The 18,891-nt window shown below is 39.9% G+C and overlaps 2 protein-coding genes across 7 annotated transcripts in view; both read left to right on the top strand.

The window, feature by feature from the left end:
- Positions 1-4,238, top strand: part of CRY1 (cryptochrome circadian regulator 1) — a 96,651-nt gene extending 92,413 nt beyond the window's left edge. Inside the window, exons 11-13 of the mRNA XM_043562435.1 lie at positions 2,398-2,469; positions 2,546-2,649; positions 3,594-4,238. Coding sequence (XP_043418370.1) covers positions 2,398-2,469; positions 2,546-2,649 — 176 coding nt within the window. The 3' untranslated portion in view covers positions 3,594-4,238. The remainder of the gene's footprint in view (positions 1-2,397; positions 2,470-2,545; positions 2,650-3,593) is intronic.
- A 3,865-nt stretch (positions 4,239-8,103) lies between these two features.
- Positions 8,104-17,171, top strand: MTERF2 (mitochondrial transcription termination factor 2). Of its 6 annotated transcripts, none has more exons than XM_043562430.1 (4): positions 8,104-8,295; positions 9,651-9,764; positions 10,420-10,539; positions 15,700-17,171. In XM_043562430.1, exon 4 carries the CDS (start codon positions 15,745-15,747, stop codon positions 16,912-16,914), a length of 1,170 nt encoding a protein of 389 aa, XP_043418365.1. In that variant the 5' UTR covers positions 8,104-8,295; positions 9,651-9,764; positions 10,420-10,539; positions 15,700-15,744; the 3' UTR covers positions 16,915-17,171. The 6 variants fall into 6 exon arrangements, with proteins under 6 accessions (XP_043418365.1, XP_043418364.1, XP_043418368.1 ...); XM_043562429.1 differs by having other exon boundaries at positions 9,609-9,764; XM_043562433.1 differs by lacking the exon at positions 9,651-9,764 and having other exon boundaries at positions 10,443-10,539.
- The last annotated feature ends 1,720 nt before the right edge of the window (positions 17,172-18,891 follow it).

Here is an 18,891-nt window from a genome sequence, read left to right as displayed (position 1 = left end):
GTATATAAACCACAATTTCTTTATCCATTCATCAGTTGATGGACATTTAGGCTCTTTCCATAATTTGGCTATTGTTGAGAGTGCTGCTATGAACATTGGGGTACAAGTGCCCCTATGCATCAGTACTCCTGTATCCCTTGGATAAATTCCTAGCAGTGCTATTGCTGGGTCATAGGGTAGGTCTATTTTTAATTTTCTGAGGAACCTCCACACTGCTTTCCAGAGCGGCTGCACCAGTTTGCATCCCCACCAACAGTGCAAGAGGGTTCCCGTTTCTCCACATCCTCTCCAGCATCTATAGTCTCCTGATTTGTTCATTTTGGCCACTCTGACTGGCGTGAGGTGATACCTGAGTGTGGTTTTGATTTGTATTTCCCTGATAAGGAGCGACGCTGAACATCTTTTCATGTGCCTGTTGGCCATCTGGATGTCTTCTTTAGAGAAGTGTCTATTCATGTTTTCTGCCCATTTCTTCACTGGGTTATTTGTTTTTCGGGTGTGGAGTTTGGTGAGCTCTTTATAGATTTTGGATCCTAGCCCTTTGTCCGATATGTCATTTGCAAATATCTTTTCCCATTCGGTTGGTTGCCTTTTAGTTTTGTTGGTTGTTTCCTTTGCTGTGCAGAAGCTTTTTATTTTCATAAGGTCCCAGTAATTCACTTTTGCTTTTAATTCCCTTGCCTTTGGGGATGTGTCAAGTAAGAAATTGCTATGGCTGAGGTCAGAGAGGTCTTTTCCTGCTTTCTCCTCTAAGGTTTTGATGGTTTCCTGTCTCACATTTAGGTCCTTTATCCATTTTGAGTTTATTTTTGTGAGTGGTGTGAGAAAGTGGTCTAGTTTCAACCTTCTGCATGTTGCTGTCCAGTTCTCCCGGCACCATTTGTTAAAGAGGCTGTCTTTTTTCCATTGGATGTTCTTTCCTGCTTTGTCAAAGATGAGTTGGCCATACGTTTGTGGGTCTAGTTCTGGGGTTTCTATTCTATTCCATTGGTCTGTGTGTCTGTTTTTGTGCCAGTGTTACGTGAAGTTTTAAATAAATCTTGTACTGGGGCGCCTGGGTGGCTCAGTCAGTTAAGTGTCCAACTTCAGCTCAGGTCATGACCTCACAGTTTGTGAGTTCAAGCCCTGCATCAGGCTCTGATACTGACAGCTCAGAGCCTGGAGCCTGCTTTGGGTTCTGTGTCTCCCTCTCTCTCTGCCCCTCTGCCACTCACACTCTGTCTCTGTCTCTGTCTCGAGAATAAACATTAAAAAAAAATTTTTTTTTTAATAAATCTTGTACAATAATGCAAGGCGACAAGTATCACTATTAGGGGAGGCCCTGCCAATGGTAAAACCAGGAGTAGCGCCATTCAGTGGTAAATTTGCCATAGTCCAGAGTCTGACCTTCAGCCTTAACAGCCTTACAAGTCCCAAGAACTGAGGGTTTTTAATTTAATGAGAGGTGACCATTCTTTGAAGGGCATACTAGAAGTTTAAAAATCAGGGCGCTTGTTGTGATGAGCACTGGGTGTTGTATGTAAGTGATGAGTCACTGAATTCTCCTCCTGAAACCAATATTGCACTGTATATTAACTAAAATTTAAACGAAAAAATAAAAATCATGTGACTTAAAATATCAAGGAACACTAGTTCATTATTTATGGTGGAGGTATCCCTTTCCAATGATAGAAGACTTCATCCCTGATCCACTTTCCCAATTTTGAGTACTTTGAAAAGCTGAATTCTTTATCCAGAGGAAGTTGATGAGCATGAAACTATAATAAAAAATAGTAGATTATCTTGCTCAGACCAAGGTAACCTCTCTGTAGGGGCTAGAATGTTCATATTTGTCCATTATCTAGACACACTGACAAAAATATTTCTCTAGAACCTATTTCCTGGGCCAACCTATTCTCCTGTGACACTGGTTCTTTTTAGAAGGGTTGATACAATTGCTAGGTAACTGCCATGTTGTTTCTGAATTCTTGTGTGATTTGAATTGTTAAATTCTCATCTGGCAGGCCCTTATTCACTTATCTCCAAGGGCATATGTTTTGGACAGGCTCTGAGTGGAGAATGTGGAATAGAGGCACAAGAGGTGAAAGAAGGATATATATCTCACTGTTGCCCTATATTTTCCTTCTATGACCAAGTGTCTCATTGTCATGCAGTAAATAAATGTTTTTTAGAAAATGATTATTAGTGATTTTGCCTTTGAGCCAAAAGTCAACATTTCTATGACCCTAAGTTTAAGTTTTCCTGATTTGAGCATATGGTTTTTGGTTCATATGAAGGATTGGGGTTTAGTCTGAAAAAGCATAAATGCCCTAATACAGTTACTAAAAATTGGATTTGTAGTCTTAATACATACAACTTAGAATTTAAATAATTTTACTGTGTTTTAAATACTAACAGGTTGCTCTCAGGGGAGTGGTATTTTACATTATACTCATGGAGACAGTCAGCAAACTCACTTACTAAAGCAAGGTAAGAATGAAGCATTTGAGCATACTGTTCTTTTTACCTTTTCTATCGTAAACATACATTTTTTTAAAATATGTAGGAAGAAGCTCCATGGGCACTGGTCTCAGTGGTGGGAAACGTCCTAGTCAGGAAGAGGATACACAGAGTATTGGTCCTAAGGTCCAGCGACAGAGTGTTAATTAGGTAAATATTTTAAAGCCTTATTTCTTGCTTTAGTGGAGTGTGTAATCAACATAAATTAAGACAGTTTCCAAAATAGAACTAATCTCTTTTTTCAAACTAGAGAAACTGAGGCATTAACTTTTCAGTAATTGTTACAAAACCATTTAATTATTAGACAAGAGAAGTGCATCTGTACTGGACAGAGTACTTCACTCAGTTTTGAAAGTGATCATCTTAATTGATGATCTTTAAATTTGAAAAACTTATGATGTTGTGCTCAAGTTTTTTTTCTCAGAAAAAGACATTTTTTTTCATTTTCTTACTATATGACCATGAGTCTAAAACAACCAAAGTGACTTTTTATTGTAGTAGTATTAATATAATCCCTTTATGAACTTTTCCCCGCATCTTTGCCTCTTAAATGTTATAAGTTTCTTTTATGTATTGTGATACTTCTGAAATCTAAATTCTTTCAGGGAATAGTTTAATTTTTTTAAAAAAACTGGCCCTTTTTTAGAGTTATCCAAAAAGCCATGGCTATATTCAGTTGAATTGGATGTGGCATATTATTTTATCATTTAAATTTACATGAAAAATATCTATACAGTGCATTTGCCAGTTTTTAAAGACTTTTGTTTCTTCAGTTATCTTAAACTGTGTGCTTTTTTAAAAATTATTGCTAACTATACTTACAGTAAGTATATAATTGAGTAACGTATATAATTATTGAATCAATGTGATTGATGTGCACTGGAAACTAATATATTGTATGTCAGTTATACTTCAGTAATAATATATATATATGGACAGCAATAATAAAACATTTTAAATATTGCTGTTTTCTTAGTGCCAACCTAATTTAGATTGTAACTTTCTTGAAGATCAATAAACACTCATCAATTTTTTTATCATTTAATTCCTTGAAATCAAACTTTACCCAGTTTCTTTTTCCCCTTAAATCACAGAAAACATTCAGGAAGAATACTGTTGCAGCTGAAATTGGTGGGGAGTTCAATACTTTTTTCAGTTAAATTATTTTAAAATGTCCTTCATTGATGGAAAGCAGTTACATTTTGAAATGCATTGTTTCTAATGACATTTCTGTAGTTTTAAACTTTTTAATGAATTTCACGTAGGATGAATGGTAATTTGTATATAAAGAACTTGATAAAAAATTTGCTTAATGTAAATAGAAATAGTCACAATTAGTATAGACCCATCAATATATTTTTGATAATTTTTCATGTATGGTAAAAGTTAAAGTGGCAAACTGATATCCTGATATAAAAATTAATGTTTTGAGTGTCAATGTGGGAAGATAGGAGGTTTTTAGACTTTCTTAAAAGACTTTGTTAAAATTTTAGGACAAAATTTTCTTGACATCATTGTTTGATCTAACTTTACACTCTTTGATAATAATGTTTTAGAAAATATGTGCCATCACAATTGGTAGTTACAGCCTCTGTTAACACAGACAATATGTTTTAAAGCTTCATGTATGCCTGTTTTGACTCAAATCTGTGGAAGTATCATGTGTTAAGTTCTCCTTGTCTCCCTTTGTTCATTTACAGCTAAGCGACTTTGTTATTAAAGTATATGCATATATGGAATCTTGTGTACTTGGTGGTGGTTGTTTTTTTCTTTTTAAGTTTTTGTTTTAGTTAAGTGGGAGAGCATTGTTATATGAGATGTGATTACAAATTAGAGAGTCTATAAACCGCATGTAGCCATTCTGAATGAACAACTTCCAATATGTAGTAAAATAGTATTTTTCAAAATTATTCCAGATAAGATTACTATCTTCCAAATACTTTGTACTTTCAAAAATAGGTATCTGCAAGAAGGATTTAAAACCAAAGAGATTTTTTTCAGGTAATGGGGCTTGTAACTATGAGTTAGTCACTACAATTAATAATGTGGGCTCTGGAGTCAAAGGCCAGGATCTGCAACTCATTAGCTTTGAGATCTTGAGCAAGTTATTAACCTTCTGTGCCTTCTTTTTTGTCTTTGAAATGGAGGGGAGAGTAGTATCTCCGTCATACTACATATGAAATGCTCGTGACAGTGCCTGGCACGCAGTAGGGAGCTCACTTAAGTGTTAGCTGCAGGGACCAAAAAAAAAAAAAAAAAAAAGGGGCGCCTGGGTGGCGCAGTCGGTTGAGCGTCCGACTTCAGCCAGGTCGCGATCTCGCGGTCCGTGAGTTCGAGCCCCGCGTCGGGCTCTGGGCTGATGGCTTGGAGCCTGGAGCCTGCTTCCAATTCTGTGTCTCCCTCTCTCTCTGCCCCTCCCCCGTTCATGCTCTGTCTCTCTCTGTCTCAAAAATAAATAAAACGTTAAAACAAAACAAAAAAAAAAAAGTGTGATGGGGCGCCTGGGTGGCGCAGTCGGTTAAGCGGCCGACTTCAGCCAGGTCACGATCTCACGGTCCATGAGTTCGAGCCCCGCATCAGGCTCTGGGCTGATGGCTCAGAGCCTGGAGCCTGTTTCCGATTCTGTGTCTCCCTCTCTCTCTGCCCCTCTCCCATTCATGCTCTGTCTCTCTCTGTCCCAAAAATAAATAAACGTTGAAAAAAAAAATTTAAAAAAAAAAAAAAAAAAAAAAAAAAGTGTTAGCTGCAGGGCTGCTGTGCTGTGTAGCTCCCTGGATTGTGTAGGGCACAGTCTGCTTAGCTGTATGCTCTAGCTCTGGGTAGCCATCATTATTTTCATTACTATTATTATCCCATTCCTGTCTCTTGTAGGCAAGTTTTTGTCTTTTGGAATTCCAATCTTTTATTTTTTTATTTTCCCAGTCTTCAGTTGTGATAGATGTTCAGTGAGATAATTGTATCAAAAAGTAAAGTAAGAGTCATTTGAATCCAAAATCCAGAAACAGTAACATTTTTATATGATGAGCATTTTAAAAAGTATCCTAGATAGTGGATTAATACTAATTGATAAGGTCCATTACTGAGAAAAGAAAAAAGTATGCCTTATCTTCTTCCACCACTGTTAATAAGGAATGATATTTTCGCTGTTTTTCATGATACTTGTATATAACAAGCTACTCTTTAGACCGGATTGTACTGTACAGTACCGAGCAATTCATAGACCTAGGATTTACCATCACCATCCAGGGGAATAAAAGATTCCGTTTTAATGAGAATAAATATTTTAGTAAAAGAACATTGTTTCAGCATAGGCATTGATATTTTGTTTTAAACATAGGGCTATTTGGTTTTTAGGGGGGTTTTTGCAAAGGTTTTTCAGTTTGGTTTGAATTATAAATAAAAAGAATCACTGAAAGGGAAAGACAGGTAGCAGTCGGTGTGTTCCAGTTGAGTAGATGTTTGAATGCAGTGGTTTCCCGTAACTAGAGGAGCTAGTGTTCTGAAAATCCTGCTTGTGGCTGAGGGATTTAAGGCCTTTTATTCATTCAAGAAATTATATCTTGAAATCTTATTACCAAACGTGTTCTGTTCTAGCATCTTGGAAAAAATGAGTTGAGGAAACCAAGCTTTTGAAAGAACCTACATAAAGTCTTTGTTTTTACATTCACTTGAAATAAATTAGTAACTTGGGATATAAAAGACCAGTAACAGTATTATTTCTAATGCATCTCTTAAGTACTAGAAACTTTAGGATCTCCCCACAATTTCAAACATGTTTGTAATTTTTGTATGTGTGTAATATGCATTACACTGGCTTCTTTCCTCCGTCTCTCCATCCAAGTGTTGTTGTTGTTTTTTTCCCCCCTGGTTGTATTGTCCTAGAAATTCACTAAATATTTGGAATGGAAAAAACTTCAGGTAGCATTTAGTTATTATTACAGTTGACAGAGCTGACTTGGTCAGTTTCAAGTTTTGATTACAATGCACAGGGTAATAGGTATTACCATTTCTTACACAAGTCTGTGGAACCCTGGTACAAGCTAAGCTGCCAGCTCCCTAGTGTACATATCTGCTCCCTCCCTCCTGAGCAGTGACTGCAGCATGCAGTTGTAAGGCGCTTGAATTTACTACATTCCTTGACTTCCTTCTCTTCTCTGTAACCTACTCCAATTCCTTTTCCTAAATGCAGTGAAATATTTTGTTTGGTCCGGACCCCAAATCCTTATATCACAGGAAAAAGTGTTCAATAAAGCCATGAGTAATAGGATTTTTATTTAAGGGTAACTCAGGGGAAGAAAGGTTACTGGACAATCACTCCCTGACCTCATCATATGCATTAGCTACTCATTTAATTCTAGAATGTCCTGGAGACCAAAGATGATCCTGAGAGAAGGAGCTAGGATTCTTGTTGCTAGTCTGTGTAATTTAAGGTGCAGATGTTGGTCCCTCTCAAAAAGCCTGTTGAGCACAAAGTGAATATTAAGGGTGGACTCAAATTAGCATTTTCTGAGTTCCTATCATGTGCCAAATATTGTTCATAGGAAAATAAATTCTTAAGTATCCACAAGGAGTTCACGAGGCGAGAGGGCAGTCTGGAAGAATTACAGTGATGTGAGTTTAGGCTGTTAGAACTGTGCACAGTGTGCACAGACCTCCAGCCTGGGAAAATCACAGCTTTCCTGACTCCAGCTCTACACAGGAGCATAGGACAACTAGGCAGGGTGGGGGCACCCTGTCTTTGGAAATATTTAACTGTACTTGGGATTAATCATGTTATCGGTTGTTAATGTCTTTGTCCTCCACTGTCCTACATGTAAACTCCATCACGACAGGGAATGTACTTTTAAAACCCCCTTTGTCTTGTCCACCGGTGTCTTCTCATTGCGGTTTCACATGCTTGGCACTTAATAGGCATACCATAAATATTTGTTGATTGATAGATAAATGTGAGAATAAATGGGATGGACACTGAGACTGGCTTTAAGGAGAAATTAGTTTATAAGGTGAGCATCACAGGTAATAATTAGAATGGAACTGGACAGTTTGTCGGAAAAAACAAGTGTTCAGGTGAAAGCAGCAGGAGAGAGGCTTTTAAAGACGAATCAGACAGTCGCTGACTACTGGGGGCGGGTGGGAGGGGGGTAGCAGGGAGACTAGATATGTTCCAAAGAGGTTTGGGGGTTGTTTTGTTTTGACTACATTTCTTTTATAAATTAGTTCTTTCCTATGAAATTATTTTGGGAATTCTAAATGGCTATTGCTTAAAGACACAGCGGCTTCTGAATTCTACATTTTTTCTTATGGGCTGGTGACATTCCTCAAGGGACAAAATGACCGGAACTCCCGTTTCCTAAATGCTGGTAAGGAAAGGGTGTGAAATCAGCCGCAGTAATTGCTGGCTCCTGGCTCGGTTCCCAGGAAAGCTGATTCCCACGCTGGCAGGCCTCCTCCGCGCAGCCCCGCTTTGCGTAGGGTCACGTAACTTGTGTCCTGCGCCCTGATTGGTTGCGTTGGGACTCCAGGGACATACGTCTGCGAGCTCACGTCTGGGGGCGGGGGGAGGGGGGGGTGCTCTCAGGTCTCCTGCTTCGTGATTGGCTGTGGGTAGAGGGGCTGGTGGCCTGGGTGGCACTCCTGAGGGAAATTCGCCGGCTTCTTGGGACCCTGGTCTCGGGACCTTGATCCTGTTCCCAGGCCTGGGGAAGACGGCCCACCAAGGGAAACCTTCGCGGGGGGGAGGGAGGAAAGACGGAGCCAGAGACCCGGGACCGACTGTGTCTTCAACGGAGCGGACAGGTGAGTCCCAACGCCTTCTCCGCCCCTGGGGGTGAGCACCACCAGCATCGCAGGGGCCGACTGGCGGGGGCCAGGGGCTGGGGACCTTGGGCCGCGCACGGCGAAACCAGTCTCCTGTTCAGTCGCCCAACTCCGTCTGCCTGGCGAGGGTGGATGCCTCGGCGCCGTAGGTCAGAAGTTTCTCTGGAAACGCGCGGGCCCCACGAGATGGATGTGTGGCTGTGGATTATTGCCCGAGAGTCTTTTCCTTCGGTCCTCGTTTTTACCTATAAACACTGGGGTTAATTTGAAACTGTCAGCAGATCATACATGTTATAAAGGTAGAACTTAATTGAAATTAGTGGTGTTGTAGAGGGGACTGTTAAGGATGAAATTGTGTATTTCACTCCTCAGAAATGCTTCAGAATAGCCCACATTGTGACTTAACACACATTTGGTAAGAGCATTATTACTGTGTAGGGCACAGGGAAAGAGCTGTACCCTAGAACCAAGTTGTTGGGTTTATTTTTTTTATTTAAAAAAAATTTTTTTTTCAACGTTTATTTATTTTGGGGACAGAGAGAGACAGAGGATGAACGGGGGAGGGGCAGAGAGAGAGGGAGACACAGAATCGGAAACAGGCTCCAGGCTCTGAGCCATCAGCCCAGAGCCCGACGCGGGGCTCAAACTCACGGACCGCGAGATCGTGACCTGAGCTGAAGTCGGACGCTTAACCGACTGCGCCACCCAGGCGCCCCTCAAGTTGTTGGGTTTAAATCCAAGGCCTGCCCTTTGTTAGCTGAGCAACCCTGGGCAAGTTACTTTACTGCATCTGTTTCTTCATCTTTAAAATGGGTTGTTGGGGCGCCTGGGTGGCTCAGTCGGTTGAGCGTCCGACTTTGGCTCAGGTCGTGATCTCATAGTTCATGAGTTCGAGTCCCGCATCGGGCTCTGTGCTGACAGCTCGGAGCCTGGAGCCTGCTTCGCATTCTGTGTCTCCCTCTTTGTCTACCCCTGCCCCACTCATGCTCTGTCTGTCTCTGTCTCTGTCTCTCAAAAATAAACATTAAAAAAAAAATTAAAACGGGTGGTTGTGATAACTTAATAAATTTTCTGAATACTCTGTAAGTAGTTTATGGTATTAGCCCAATTTAGTCTTCACAGTCACCCAGGATGTAGGGTCCCCGTTTTCCTGACACTCCCCACTGAGGCTCAGAAAGGTGACATGACTTCCTTAAGTCACAGCACAACTCATGACCAGGAGTTAAGCCCATACAGATCACAGTTTTAGCCACCACATTAGGATGCCTCACCAACTTGGTTTGTTCATTTAGTTTCAGTTAACAAATACTGATTTTGTTCCCCTGTGGACCAAGTTCTTTGCTGGGTGCAAGAGACAGAGCAGAACGGCACACAGACCTTGCCCTCCCAGTGCTTGCGGAGAGTCTGTGGCTCTCACCAGGTTCTCCAGTGCTGTTTGTGATCCCAAGGTATGAAGAAACATTTTAGCAGAAGAGCTAGTGTCTAGTGTAATGTCTAACAACACAGCATGAGCTTAAAAAAAAGAGAAAAAGAAAAAAACTGGTTGAATGGGTGGAGAACTTAGAGGAGTTAGGGTCAAGAGCAGGGTGCTGTGGAAGAGCACACACAAAGGTCCACCTGCCCAGCCTCTTAGAGTCAGCAAATGCCAGTCTAGCGAAGTGTAGGGAAGCAATTCATTGGAACGTGGTGATGACCAGTCTCTGCCCTCATGGAGGGTGACAGAATGAACAGCTGCAACAATGACAGGTGGCACCAAGGACCAGTCCTTGGTGCTGTGAGAGCCTATAATGAGGGCAGGAGGCTTCATCTGTTTATGAAAGTCAAGGAGGTCTAAGAAAGTGACAGACCTAGGGGTTAGACAGGGGTACTTTGGGCATGGGGAACAGCTCTCAGTCTTCAAAGACCCTGTGGTGTGAACATGTAGAGCACCAGAGACTGAAAAGAACTGGTGGATTTTTTTTTTTTTTTTTTTTTTTGGCCGGGGTGGGGGGTGGTTGGGGAAGGTGCAGGCACAGATTCAGGTGGTGACAGAGACCAGACAGAGAGGCCTTTTAGGCCATGGTATAAGGCATTTTTATTTTGTTTTATGTCTTTATCCTAAAGTGCCACTGAAAAGTTTATTGCAGGGACATGACAAGATCACATTTTGAGAAGTTGGAGAGAAGCTCAAGTGATTAACTGAAGCCCTGGATGAAAACAGGATCTCTAAGGAGAAACTGTAAGGTAAGAAGGGGAGAGGGTCTAAATCAAGTCTTGAAGATGGGCCTGCAAAGGAGACAGATGAAGGGAAGTCAGAGTGGAGGAAGGAAGGGGGAGAACTGGGAGGATGGGGAGTCCTGGAAATCAGGTGAGAGAATATTTCATGGAGAAAGTGGTCAACTGTGCTGAAAGCTGCAGAGGTCAAAAGAGAGAGGAGCTAAAAGTGCTCATTGGCTCTAATCACATGGAAATTGTCTTTATTGGGATCTATGTAGGGAGGAGGGGAGGAAATGGAGAGAAAAGAAAGATCTGTGAGAATTAACTGAGAGTAAGAGAAAATAGGGTTTTAGGTGGAGTGGCAGTGAGAAGAGACTTTGAATTGAAAGGTGGGAGCCCCAGAGAGGAGGACAATTGAAAGAGTGATTTTAGAAGGAAGAAAGGGTCTGGATGTCTCAGGCCGGACAGGTTGGGATCAGTACAGGGCAGGGATTACCCTGGATACTGAAGGGTATACTTGTAGCAGAGGGGAGATACCAGAAGATTTAAGTTTGGTGTGATGAGTTGCTCTCCTTTCTTTGCACAGATTAGAGGCAAGAGCATTGGTTGAGAGTAGAATAGGGGTTGAGGGAAGCTAGAGGTCCAAGCTGAGGAGATTTGACATCCTTGGTGGGGGATGTGCAAGAGTGAATTGCCCCAGAGATTGTTTTAGAATGGTCTGGCAGAGGGGGCCAAGTATGCAGCAAAGAAATTAGCCTCCTGGCTTATTCAGGGAATTGCAAAATAATAGGGAATTGAGGATGGAAGCTAGGTAGAATGAAAAGCTGCATTTTTTTTTTCGTGCTTATTTATTTGGGGAGAGAGAGCATGAACTGGGGAGGGACAGAGAGAGGAAGAGAGAGGGTCCCAAGAAGGCTCCACACTGTCAGTGCAGAGCCCAACTTGGGACTCGGTCTCCTAAACTGTGAGATCATGATTTGAGCCAAAAGCAAGAGTTGGATGCTTAACCAACTGAGCCACCCAGGCGCCCCAAAGCTACATTTAATGTATAGTAAAGGAGGCCTCACAAATCATGGGGAAGGAAAGGACTGTTCAAAAACAGTGCTTGGAGATAGCCAAACTGTTGATAATCTGTTTAGACTTGCCGCTCATAACAGAAATTTCAAGTGAATTAAAGGAGCTTTTTTAAATCAAACAAAAATATAGAAGGATGTATGGGTGAATTTTTGTCATCATGTAGTGCATAAAGCAGTAGGAATCATCAAGGGAAACTTCCATGACCCTGCGACCACTTAAAATTAACCACTTTGTTCTGACACATGCTATATTATGTATGAACCTTGAAGACATTATGCTAAGTGACACAAGCCAGATGCAATGGGACAAATATTGTAAGACTCCACTAATATGAAGTACCAAGGATAGGCAAATTCCTAGAGACCAAAAGTAGAATAGAAGTTACAAGGGGGCTGAGAGGAGGAAGGAGTGGGGAATTACTGTTTTATGGGAATAGAGTTTGTGTTTGGGGTGATGAGAAAGTTCTGGAAATCATGGTAGTGGTTGTACAACATTGTGGATTTACTTCATGCCACTGAAAATTGTATACTTAAAAATGGTAAGAATGGGGGGTGCCTGGGTGACTCTGTCCGTTGAGTGTCCGACTCTTGATTTTGGTTCAGGTAATGATTCCAGGGTCATGGGATCGAGCCCTGCGTCGAGCTCCATGCTGAGCATCAAGCCTGTGGATTCTCTCTCTCTCTTCCTTTGCTCCTTCCCTGCTTGCGCACACTCTGACTTTCTCTCTGAACAAATAAGTAAATAAATTTTTTTAAAAGGTTAAATGAGAAAAATTTATATCTTAGCACAATAAAAAAAAAGTAACCATTTTGGTATGCTGGAATGTACCTTCAACAACTAAAAGTGAACTGGAGAAAATCTTTCCAAAAACAAGAGGATTATTTTTTTAATATATGAAGAGTTTATCTAAGTCAATTTTTAAAAAGCAGAAAGATTGCTATTTAAAAAGGCTGGAATAGGGGCACCTGGGTGAGTCAGTCAGGTAAGGGTCCAACTTTGGCTTCGGTCATGATTTCTCAGTTCACCAGTTCAAGCCCCCATGTCCGGCTCTGTGCTGACAGCTCAGAGCCGGGAGCCTGTTTCAGATTCTGTGTCTGTGTTTCTTTCTCTCTCTCTCTCTCTTCCAAAAAGAAACAAACATTAAAAAAAAAATTTTTTTTTAAGGCAGGAATAGCTAATTCACTAAAGGAAATAGATGGTCAAAATAATTCATTAAGCTCTGCCTCATTAATACAAGAAAACAGTTAAATTAGTGTTGTGTTCATTTTTTACAAAATATAATTAAAACTAATGAGAAAATCGGTCATACTGCTTGTGACAAGGTCATCTGACATTTGTTCTGGATTATAAAGTAACAACCTAGCTTTTCAAATGTTCACATACTCCTCTTCAATAATTCCATTCCTAGGAATTCATTCTAAAAGAAAATAATAGCATACTTGATGTTACGGAATGAATCACAAAATTATATCTATCCCATATGTCATGTGCTCATTTTAAATGTTTAGAGTGTTTTTGATGCCAAGTTTAGATACTTAGAGTGGATTAAAAAATAGAATAAATAAACTGTGTATATATAAATGTGTGTTAATTACAGAGGATTCACAACATTTGTGCTTTTCACTTTTCTTCGTCAACTGTGTTTGCTCATCAGAGAGAAAGAAAGAGCAAGACAGGCAGCTTAAATTATGAGACAACCCACCTGAGCACACGATAGTTCACCCTGGAGTAAGCAGGAAATGTGAGACGGCCTGCTTTACCCTCAGCCTCGTTGGGCAGGAGCATCTTGCTGTGGTCAATGTGGTGCTAGTGTTTAGTCTGTCATTTTGTGTAATGTGACCCCCACACTAAGCCAACTATTTCATCTGGTGCTTAGCCAAACACTGGGATCTGCTCCACTGCTTGAGGAACCCCTTGCTGGACTGGACTTCCCTAGAAGACATTATGTTGGTATTTAATGTGGTGCCGGTTTAAGACATTTTCAAGAAAAATTCTGAGTCTTCACAATTTCAAATTGTAGGCTGAGCTTACACCCTAATTCTCATATACCAGGTAACCTTGCTTGTATGTAGTTCAAAATTATAATAAAGGGTGCAAGAATCAGAAAAAAAAAAACAGACATGTATGTCAGATATGAACAGTTGTCTATAGGTGGTAGAGTTGTGACTTTTTTCACTTCCTTATTCTTTTCAGAGTTGGGCAGATCCTCTGAAGTGAGAACGTATTGCTTTTATAAACTGTCACTTGGGACGACCGAGGCATTTAAAATAGTTTTCACAATTTTCACTTACTCTTTGTAAATAATGTACTTCTGTCTAAAATACAATTTAAACTCCTATTACTACAAGAATTTTAGCTCCAGATATTTCCTGGTAATGGCTACTATTTATTGAGTACTTACTATGTACCAGGCTTTGTGCATAGTCCTGGACATGCATTTGAACCCTCACGGTATTCCTGTAAAGTTTATGTCAAGTTAAAGTTGTCTCCATTTTACAGATGATCCTGAGGAGTAGTAGTACATTTACTATATTGTAGTAGTATTGAACATTTACTGTGAGACACTGTTCTAGTCACTACTTGTTTACATTCTTAATCTGAGGCTAAGTAACTTTCCCAAGATGACCCCATAAATTAGAACCAGGACTGAACATGGGCATCTTGACCACGGAGTCCATGCTCCTTCCAGCATGTGGTACAGATGTGAGGCCCAAGATTGTGGAGTGTGGGGCTCCATGTGCCCATTATTATGCAGTATCTCCCTCTTCCTTCCTGTTAAAATCCATGGTCCTCTTAGAAATTTTATAAAATAGCCTAATATTTATATCTTGGCTCTTTAGGAATCATCTAAAGGAAACTAGTATTAGGAATTACATTAAAAAAAAAAAAAAAAAACTGGTTGAACCACTCGAAGTAAAACAGAAACTACGCCTACAGTTATTTTAGACACCATGGACACTAACAATGAGCTATTATTACAAATGGTAAACCAAAATGAGAACATTGTTACTTGTTATTTTTCCTTAGAGAATAGTGATTTATTTGCATTAGTTGGGACAGGCTTGAAAGTGAAAAGTCCTTGGCATATGTGGCAATGGCATTATTAAATAGTTTCACAACTATCCGGGATTGGATTATGGCTTTTTTCAACTTTCCTTCAAACCTACAAATAATAAGGAAGGCTGTTAACTAGCTAAATAGTTCAGCACTACATGCTTTTATGCCAGGGATGTGACACTTAACCACTCTCACGTGCTGAAAGTTCAAACAGTAAACTAGGGATGTTTTAATTACCAGAGAATAACAAGAAAATAGCACGGAAGTCGATAATGCAGGAAGCACAGTGTAGCCATCTCTAGGTACGTAAAGCTGTCAAGTGGGGGCAGCTCGTTAGACTATTGTGCAAGTATGGACCCCGTTCCACTTAGTGTGACTGCCCACTGCTCCACTGGGGCAGTCACAGCGTTTCTCATTTTGCCTAGCTAAGATTTACCTTAATTTTAGGTTTATGAAAAGGATTTTCACATAATTCTGACGAAACAAGCTTACACTTATTATTTTCAATAAAATGACTTTGGGTAATAATTATTTAGCAAAAGTATTTACTCTAAAATATAAAATTAGAGATGACTCCCCCCCGTAAGTATTTGCTTCAGCTAAACATAAACTTGAAAATGTAAAATGTTAAAAAAAAAAAACCAAAAGTGTGTGTGTGTGTGTGTGTGTGTGTGTGTATTAGTAAAATATGTCTCCTAAAGAAAAACATAACGAGTTGTAGAAAAGGGAATTTGTATCAGAATGACATTTGAGGTCTTTGAATCTTTGAACTGTTTGTGGCCTTACTACTGGTCTGTAAAATGGAAACTACTTCATAAGGTTGTGGCAAAGCTCACACAATGTTTATAGTGTAGAAGATGTCTAAGTTGTGATGAGGTATGTTAGTTACTTTATACATAAGAGGATATATATAATATTCCACAAAAAGTTTGAAGCCAACTTTGGCAAAATTCAGTTTTCCTGTCTAATTTACATCCATGTTATTTCTGTGCTTACTACTGACAGCCCAAATTTGTGCTCCATATGTTAAAACCTGCATTTTCTTTCTTACAGGTGCAATAAGTACCTTCTGAGTCCCAGGACGGTGGCAATTAGCCAATGGTTGCAGGCATGTTGTGGAAGTTGCTGATAAGATCCCAGCCCTGCAGGCTGTGTTCTTTCAGAAAGATGCTATCGGCTCCAAAATACAGACCCTTTCTAGCGTGCTTCACCTATACAAATGATCATCAGTCAAACAAAGAAAATAAAAGAACAGTGGAAAAGCTCTATAAATTTTCAGTCGACATCAGGAAAATTCGTAGACTAAAAGGATGGGTACTTTTTGAGGATGAAACCTATGTTGAAGAAATCGCAAATGTTTTACAACAACTAGGTGCTAATGAAACCGCTGTAGCCAGTATTTTGGAACGCTGCCCAGAAGCAATTGTCTGCAGTCCAACGGCTGTTAACACCCAGAGAGAACTCTGGCAGTTGGTCTGCAAAAATGAGCAAGAGTTAGTCAAGTTAATAGAACAGTTTCCAGAATCTTTCTTTACTGTTACAGACCAGGAAACTCAGAAGCTGAACATTCAGTTCTTTCAAGAGTTGGGACTCAAAAATGTGGTCATTAGCCGGTTTTTGACAACTGCATCTAATATTTTTCATAATCCTATTGAGAAAAATAAGCAAATGATAAGTATTCTCCAAGAGAGTTACCTAAATTTAGGTGGCTCCGAGGCCAACGTGAAAGTTTGGTTACTGAAATTATTAAGCCAAAACCCATTTATTTTGCTGAATTCTTCTGCAGCTATAAAGGAAACACTAGAATTTCTCCAGGAGCAAGGTTTCACAAACTTTGATATTCTCCAGCTTCTCTCCAAACTCAAAGGATTTCTTTTTCACCTTTGCCCCAGAAGTATACAGAACAGCATTTCCTTCTCTAAAAATGTTTTTAAATGCACAGATCATGACCTGAAGCAATTAGTTTTGAAATGTCCTGCCATTTTATATTATTCTGTTCCAGTTTTGGAAGAGAGAATTCAGGGATTATTGAAAGAAGGAATTTCCATAGCTCAGATAAAAGAGACGCCAATGGTTCTTGAATTAACACCGCAGATAGTACAGTACAGGATAAAGAAACTGAATTCCTTAGGCTATAGAATAAAGGATGGACATCTGGTAAATCTAAGTGGAACAAAAAAAGAATTTGAGGCTAACTTCGGCAAAATTCAGGCCAAAAAAGGAAGGCCATTGTTTAACCCTGTGGCACCATTAAACATTGAAGAGTAACTTGCAGACTGCGGCTGCTTTCTAGCATTGCAGAGTGAAGCTGAGTAGCAGGGACTGGCGTCAGTTTGTAGGCACTAGTAATTTTTAAGAAACTGCTTAGCTTCTGAGTTGTCTTAAGTTACATCTGAGTAGATAATCTCTGACTCATTTGCTATATTTTAAGATATAAACTGCATTTATTTTAAATAAAGTTGGTAATTTTGACTTTGAGCTATTTCAAAAACTCCTATACTAGTAAATGGCACATCAGAGTGATACTTTGCGAGTGAATCATTTCTAAGATACTGACAAGTACACTCCCTTAATTCAAAGTATGGATATATTTTTATTTAAATAGCACATTTCATCTGGAACACAGACTCTGTCTTCTTCCTCACCACCAGCTCTGAAACATCACTCTAATGTGGTCTGATTTCTATAGATTAGTGTTAAGTGAAACAATAAGCAAACTTCTAATACATTTTTTTTAAGAGCAAGCTGATTTCATCTCTTGGTTGGGATAAGCAAGTGCCTTTGAGAACAAAGTATTTCTCATCCAAAAAGAATAGAGCTTATTTGTGTGGTGAGCTTAAAACTGACCATCTCAGAGAACTCTTACGTGCGTTACTTTCCCCGTTTTACAGACAAGGAAATAAGCTTAGAGCAGCCTGCCTGCCAAGCGACAGGGCCCAGATGTACTATGATCTGACTTCTGTTCAAACCTATGAACAGTAAAAGGATTGCTTAGGAGTTGGCATGAGAAAAGTCATGCCCTTACCTGACATGCCAAAGGAGTGCTAACAACAAATTTAGGGATTTTTATGAAAATTGTAAAATTCCTTAAATGTGAAATGATCTAACTTACATACATTTGAAGTAAGCAACTTTTTAGAAAACTCTGAAAATCCAGGTCTGGCTCTCTGAAAGGGAAAGTGTGTGACGGTTGGTACTGATTTTAGTTAGTATTCCAAGTTTCTCTTTCTAAATCTTGTTCCAAGATATACATTACCCAGATAAAGACTGGCTCACGTTCATCTGTGGAGCTTGAACTCTGTAACAAATAGACAACCAAACTGTTGACTCTGACATTCAAACATCTATGTGCTATGTGTGCATGGCCTTAAGTAATGAAAAACCTATAAAAAATACAGGCCATGTTTTTATTCATTCAGCAAATGCAAGTAACCCTTACCATCCAAATCTGTTTGGTTCCTTAGGATAGTGAAAGACATTTCTATGCAGCATCTACTAAGAGCCAGGCATGCTGTGCTTTAGAATCCTTAAAGTTGAGTACCACTATGTACTGTTCTATAGATGCGATGCAGGCAGAGAAAGGGTTAAGTCACCTACCCGAAGGGTAGGTGACCTACACAGGAAGGTTCAAGAAAAAGAATGGCAGCCAATAAAAGCCACGCCAGGATTGAGTGCCAGATAAGAAGAGCATCACAATGCCATCTAAGGAACAGGATCTCATTAAGAGTGATGGGAAACCATTGGAAAGAGTTTAGTTTGGTTCTTGTCCTCACAAAATTATCAATGGTAAGCTTTATCTTTTATTCTCAAAAGTGTCCTAGTTTTGATTATATATTATATGGTTGCCTTAGTAGTTCTATTGTATTTTGAGATACCTACTAGATATCTGAGATGTCAAACAGGCAAATGGCAGTTGGAACTGTGAGAAGTCAGGACCAGAGATAAATACTCTGGGGTCATTTGAGTATCTATGGTATTTAAAGCTACAACTCTAAATGAGGCTGCCCAGAGATACAGATTTATAGTACTGGCTGGTTGTGCCTGGAATGGCACAAAGAAGTCTGCCAAGGACAGAGGGCAAGGTTAATAATACCGAGTGCCATGGAGCGGTTAACTAAGATACAGATTTTAAGCGGCCACGGATTTGGCAAAAAAGGATATCACTGGTTGGCCCTAACAAGTGTGACTGGTGCATTGAGAAAGGAAGGCAACCAGAGTGGGTTGACAGGATAGGAAAGGAGTAAG

Source organism: Prionailurus bengalensis, chromosome B4 (genome assembly GCF_016509475.1).
Source record: "Prionailurus bengalensis isolate Pbe53 chromosome B4, Fcat_Pben_1.1_paternal_pri, whole genome shotgun sequence".
Taxonomy (NCBI): Eukaryota; Metazoa; Chordata; class Mammalia; order Carnivora; family Felidae; genus Prionailurus; species Prionailurus bengalensis.
The sequence above is the reverse complement of the archived record's forward strand: the minus strand, read 5'-3'. Positions and strand labels throughout refer to the sequence as shown.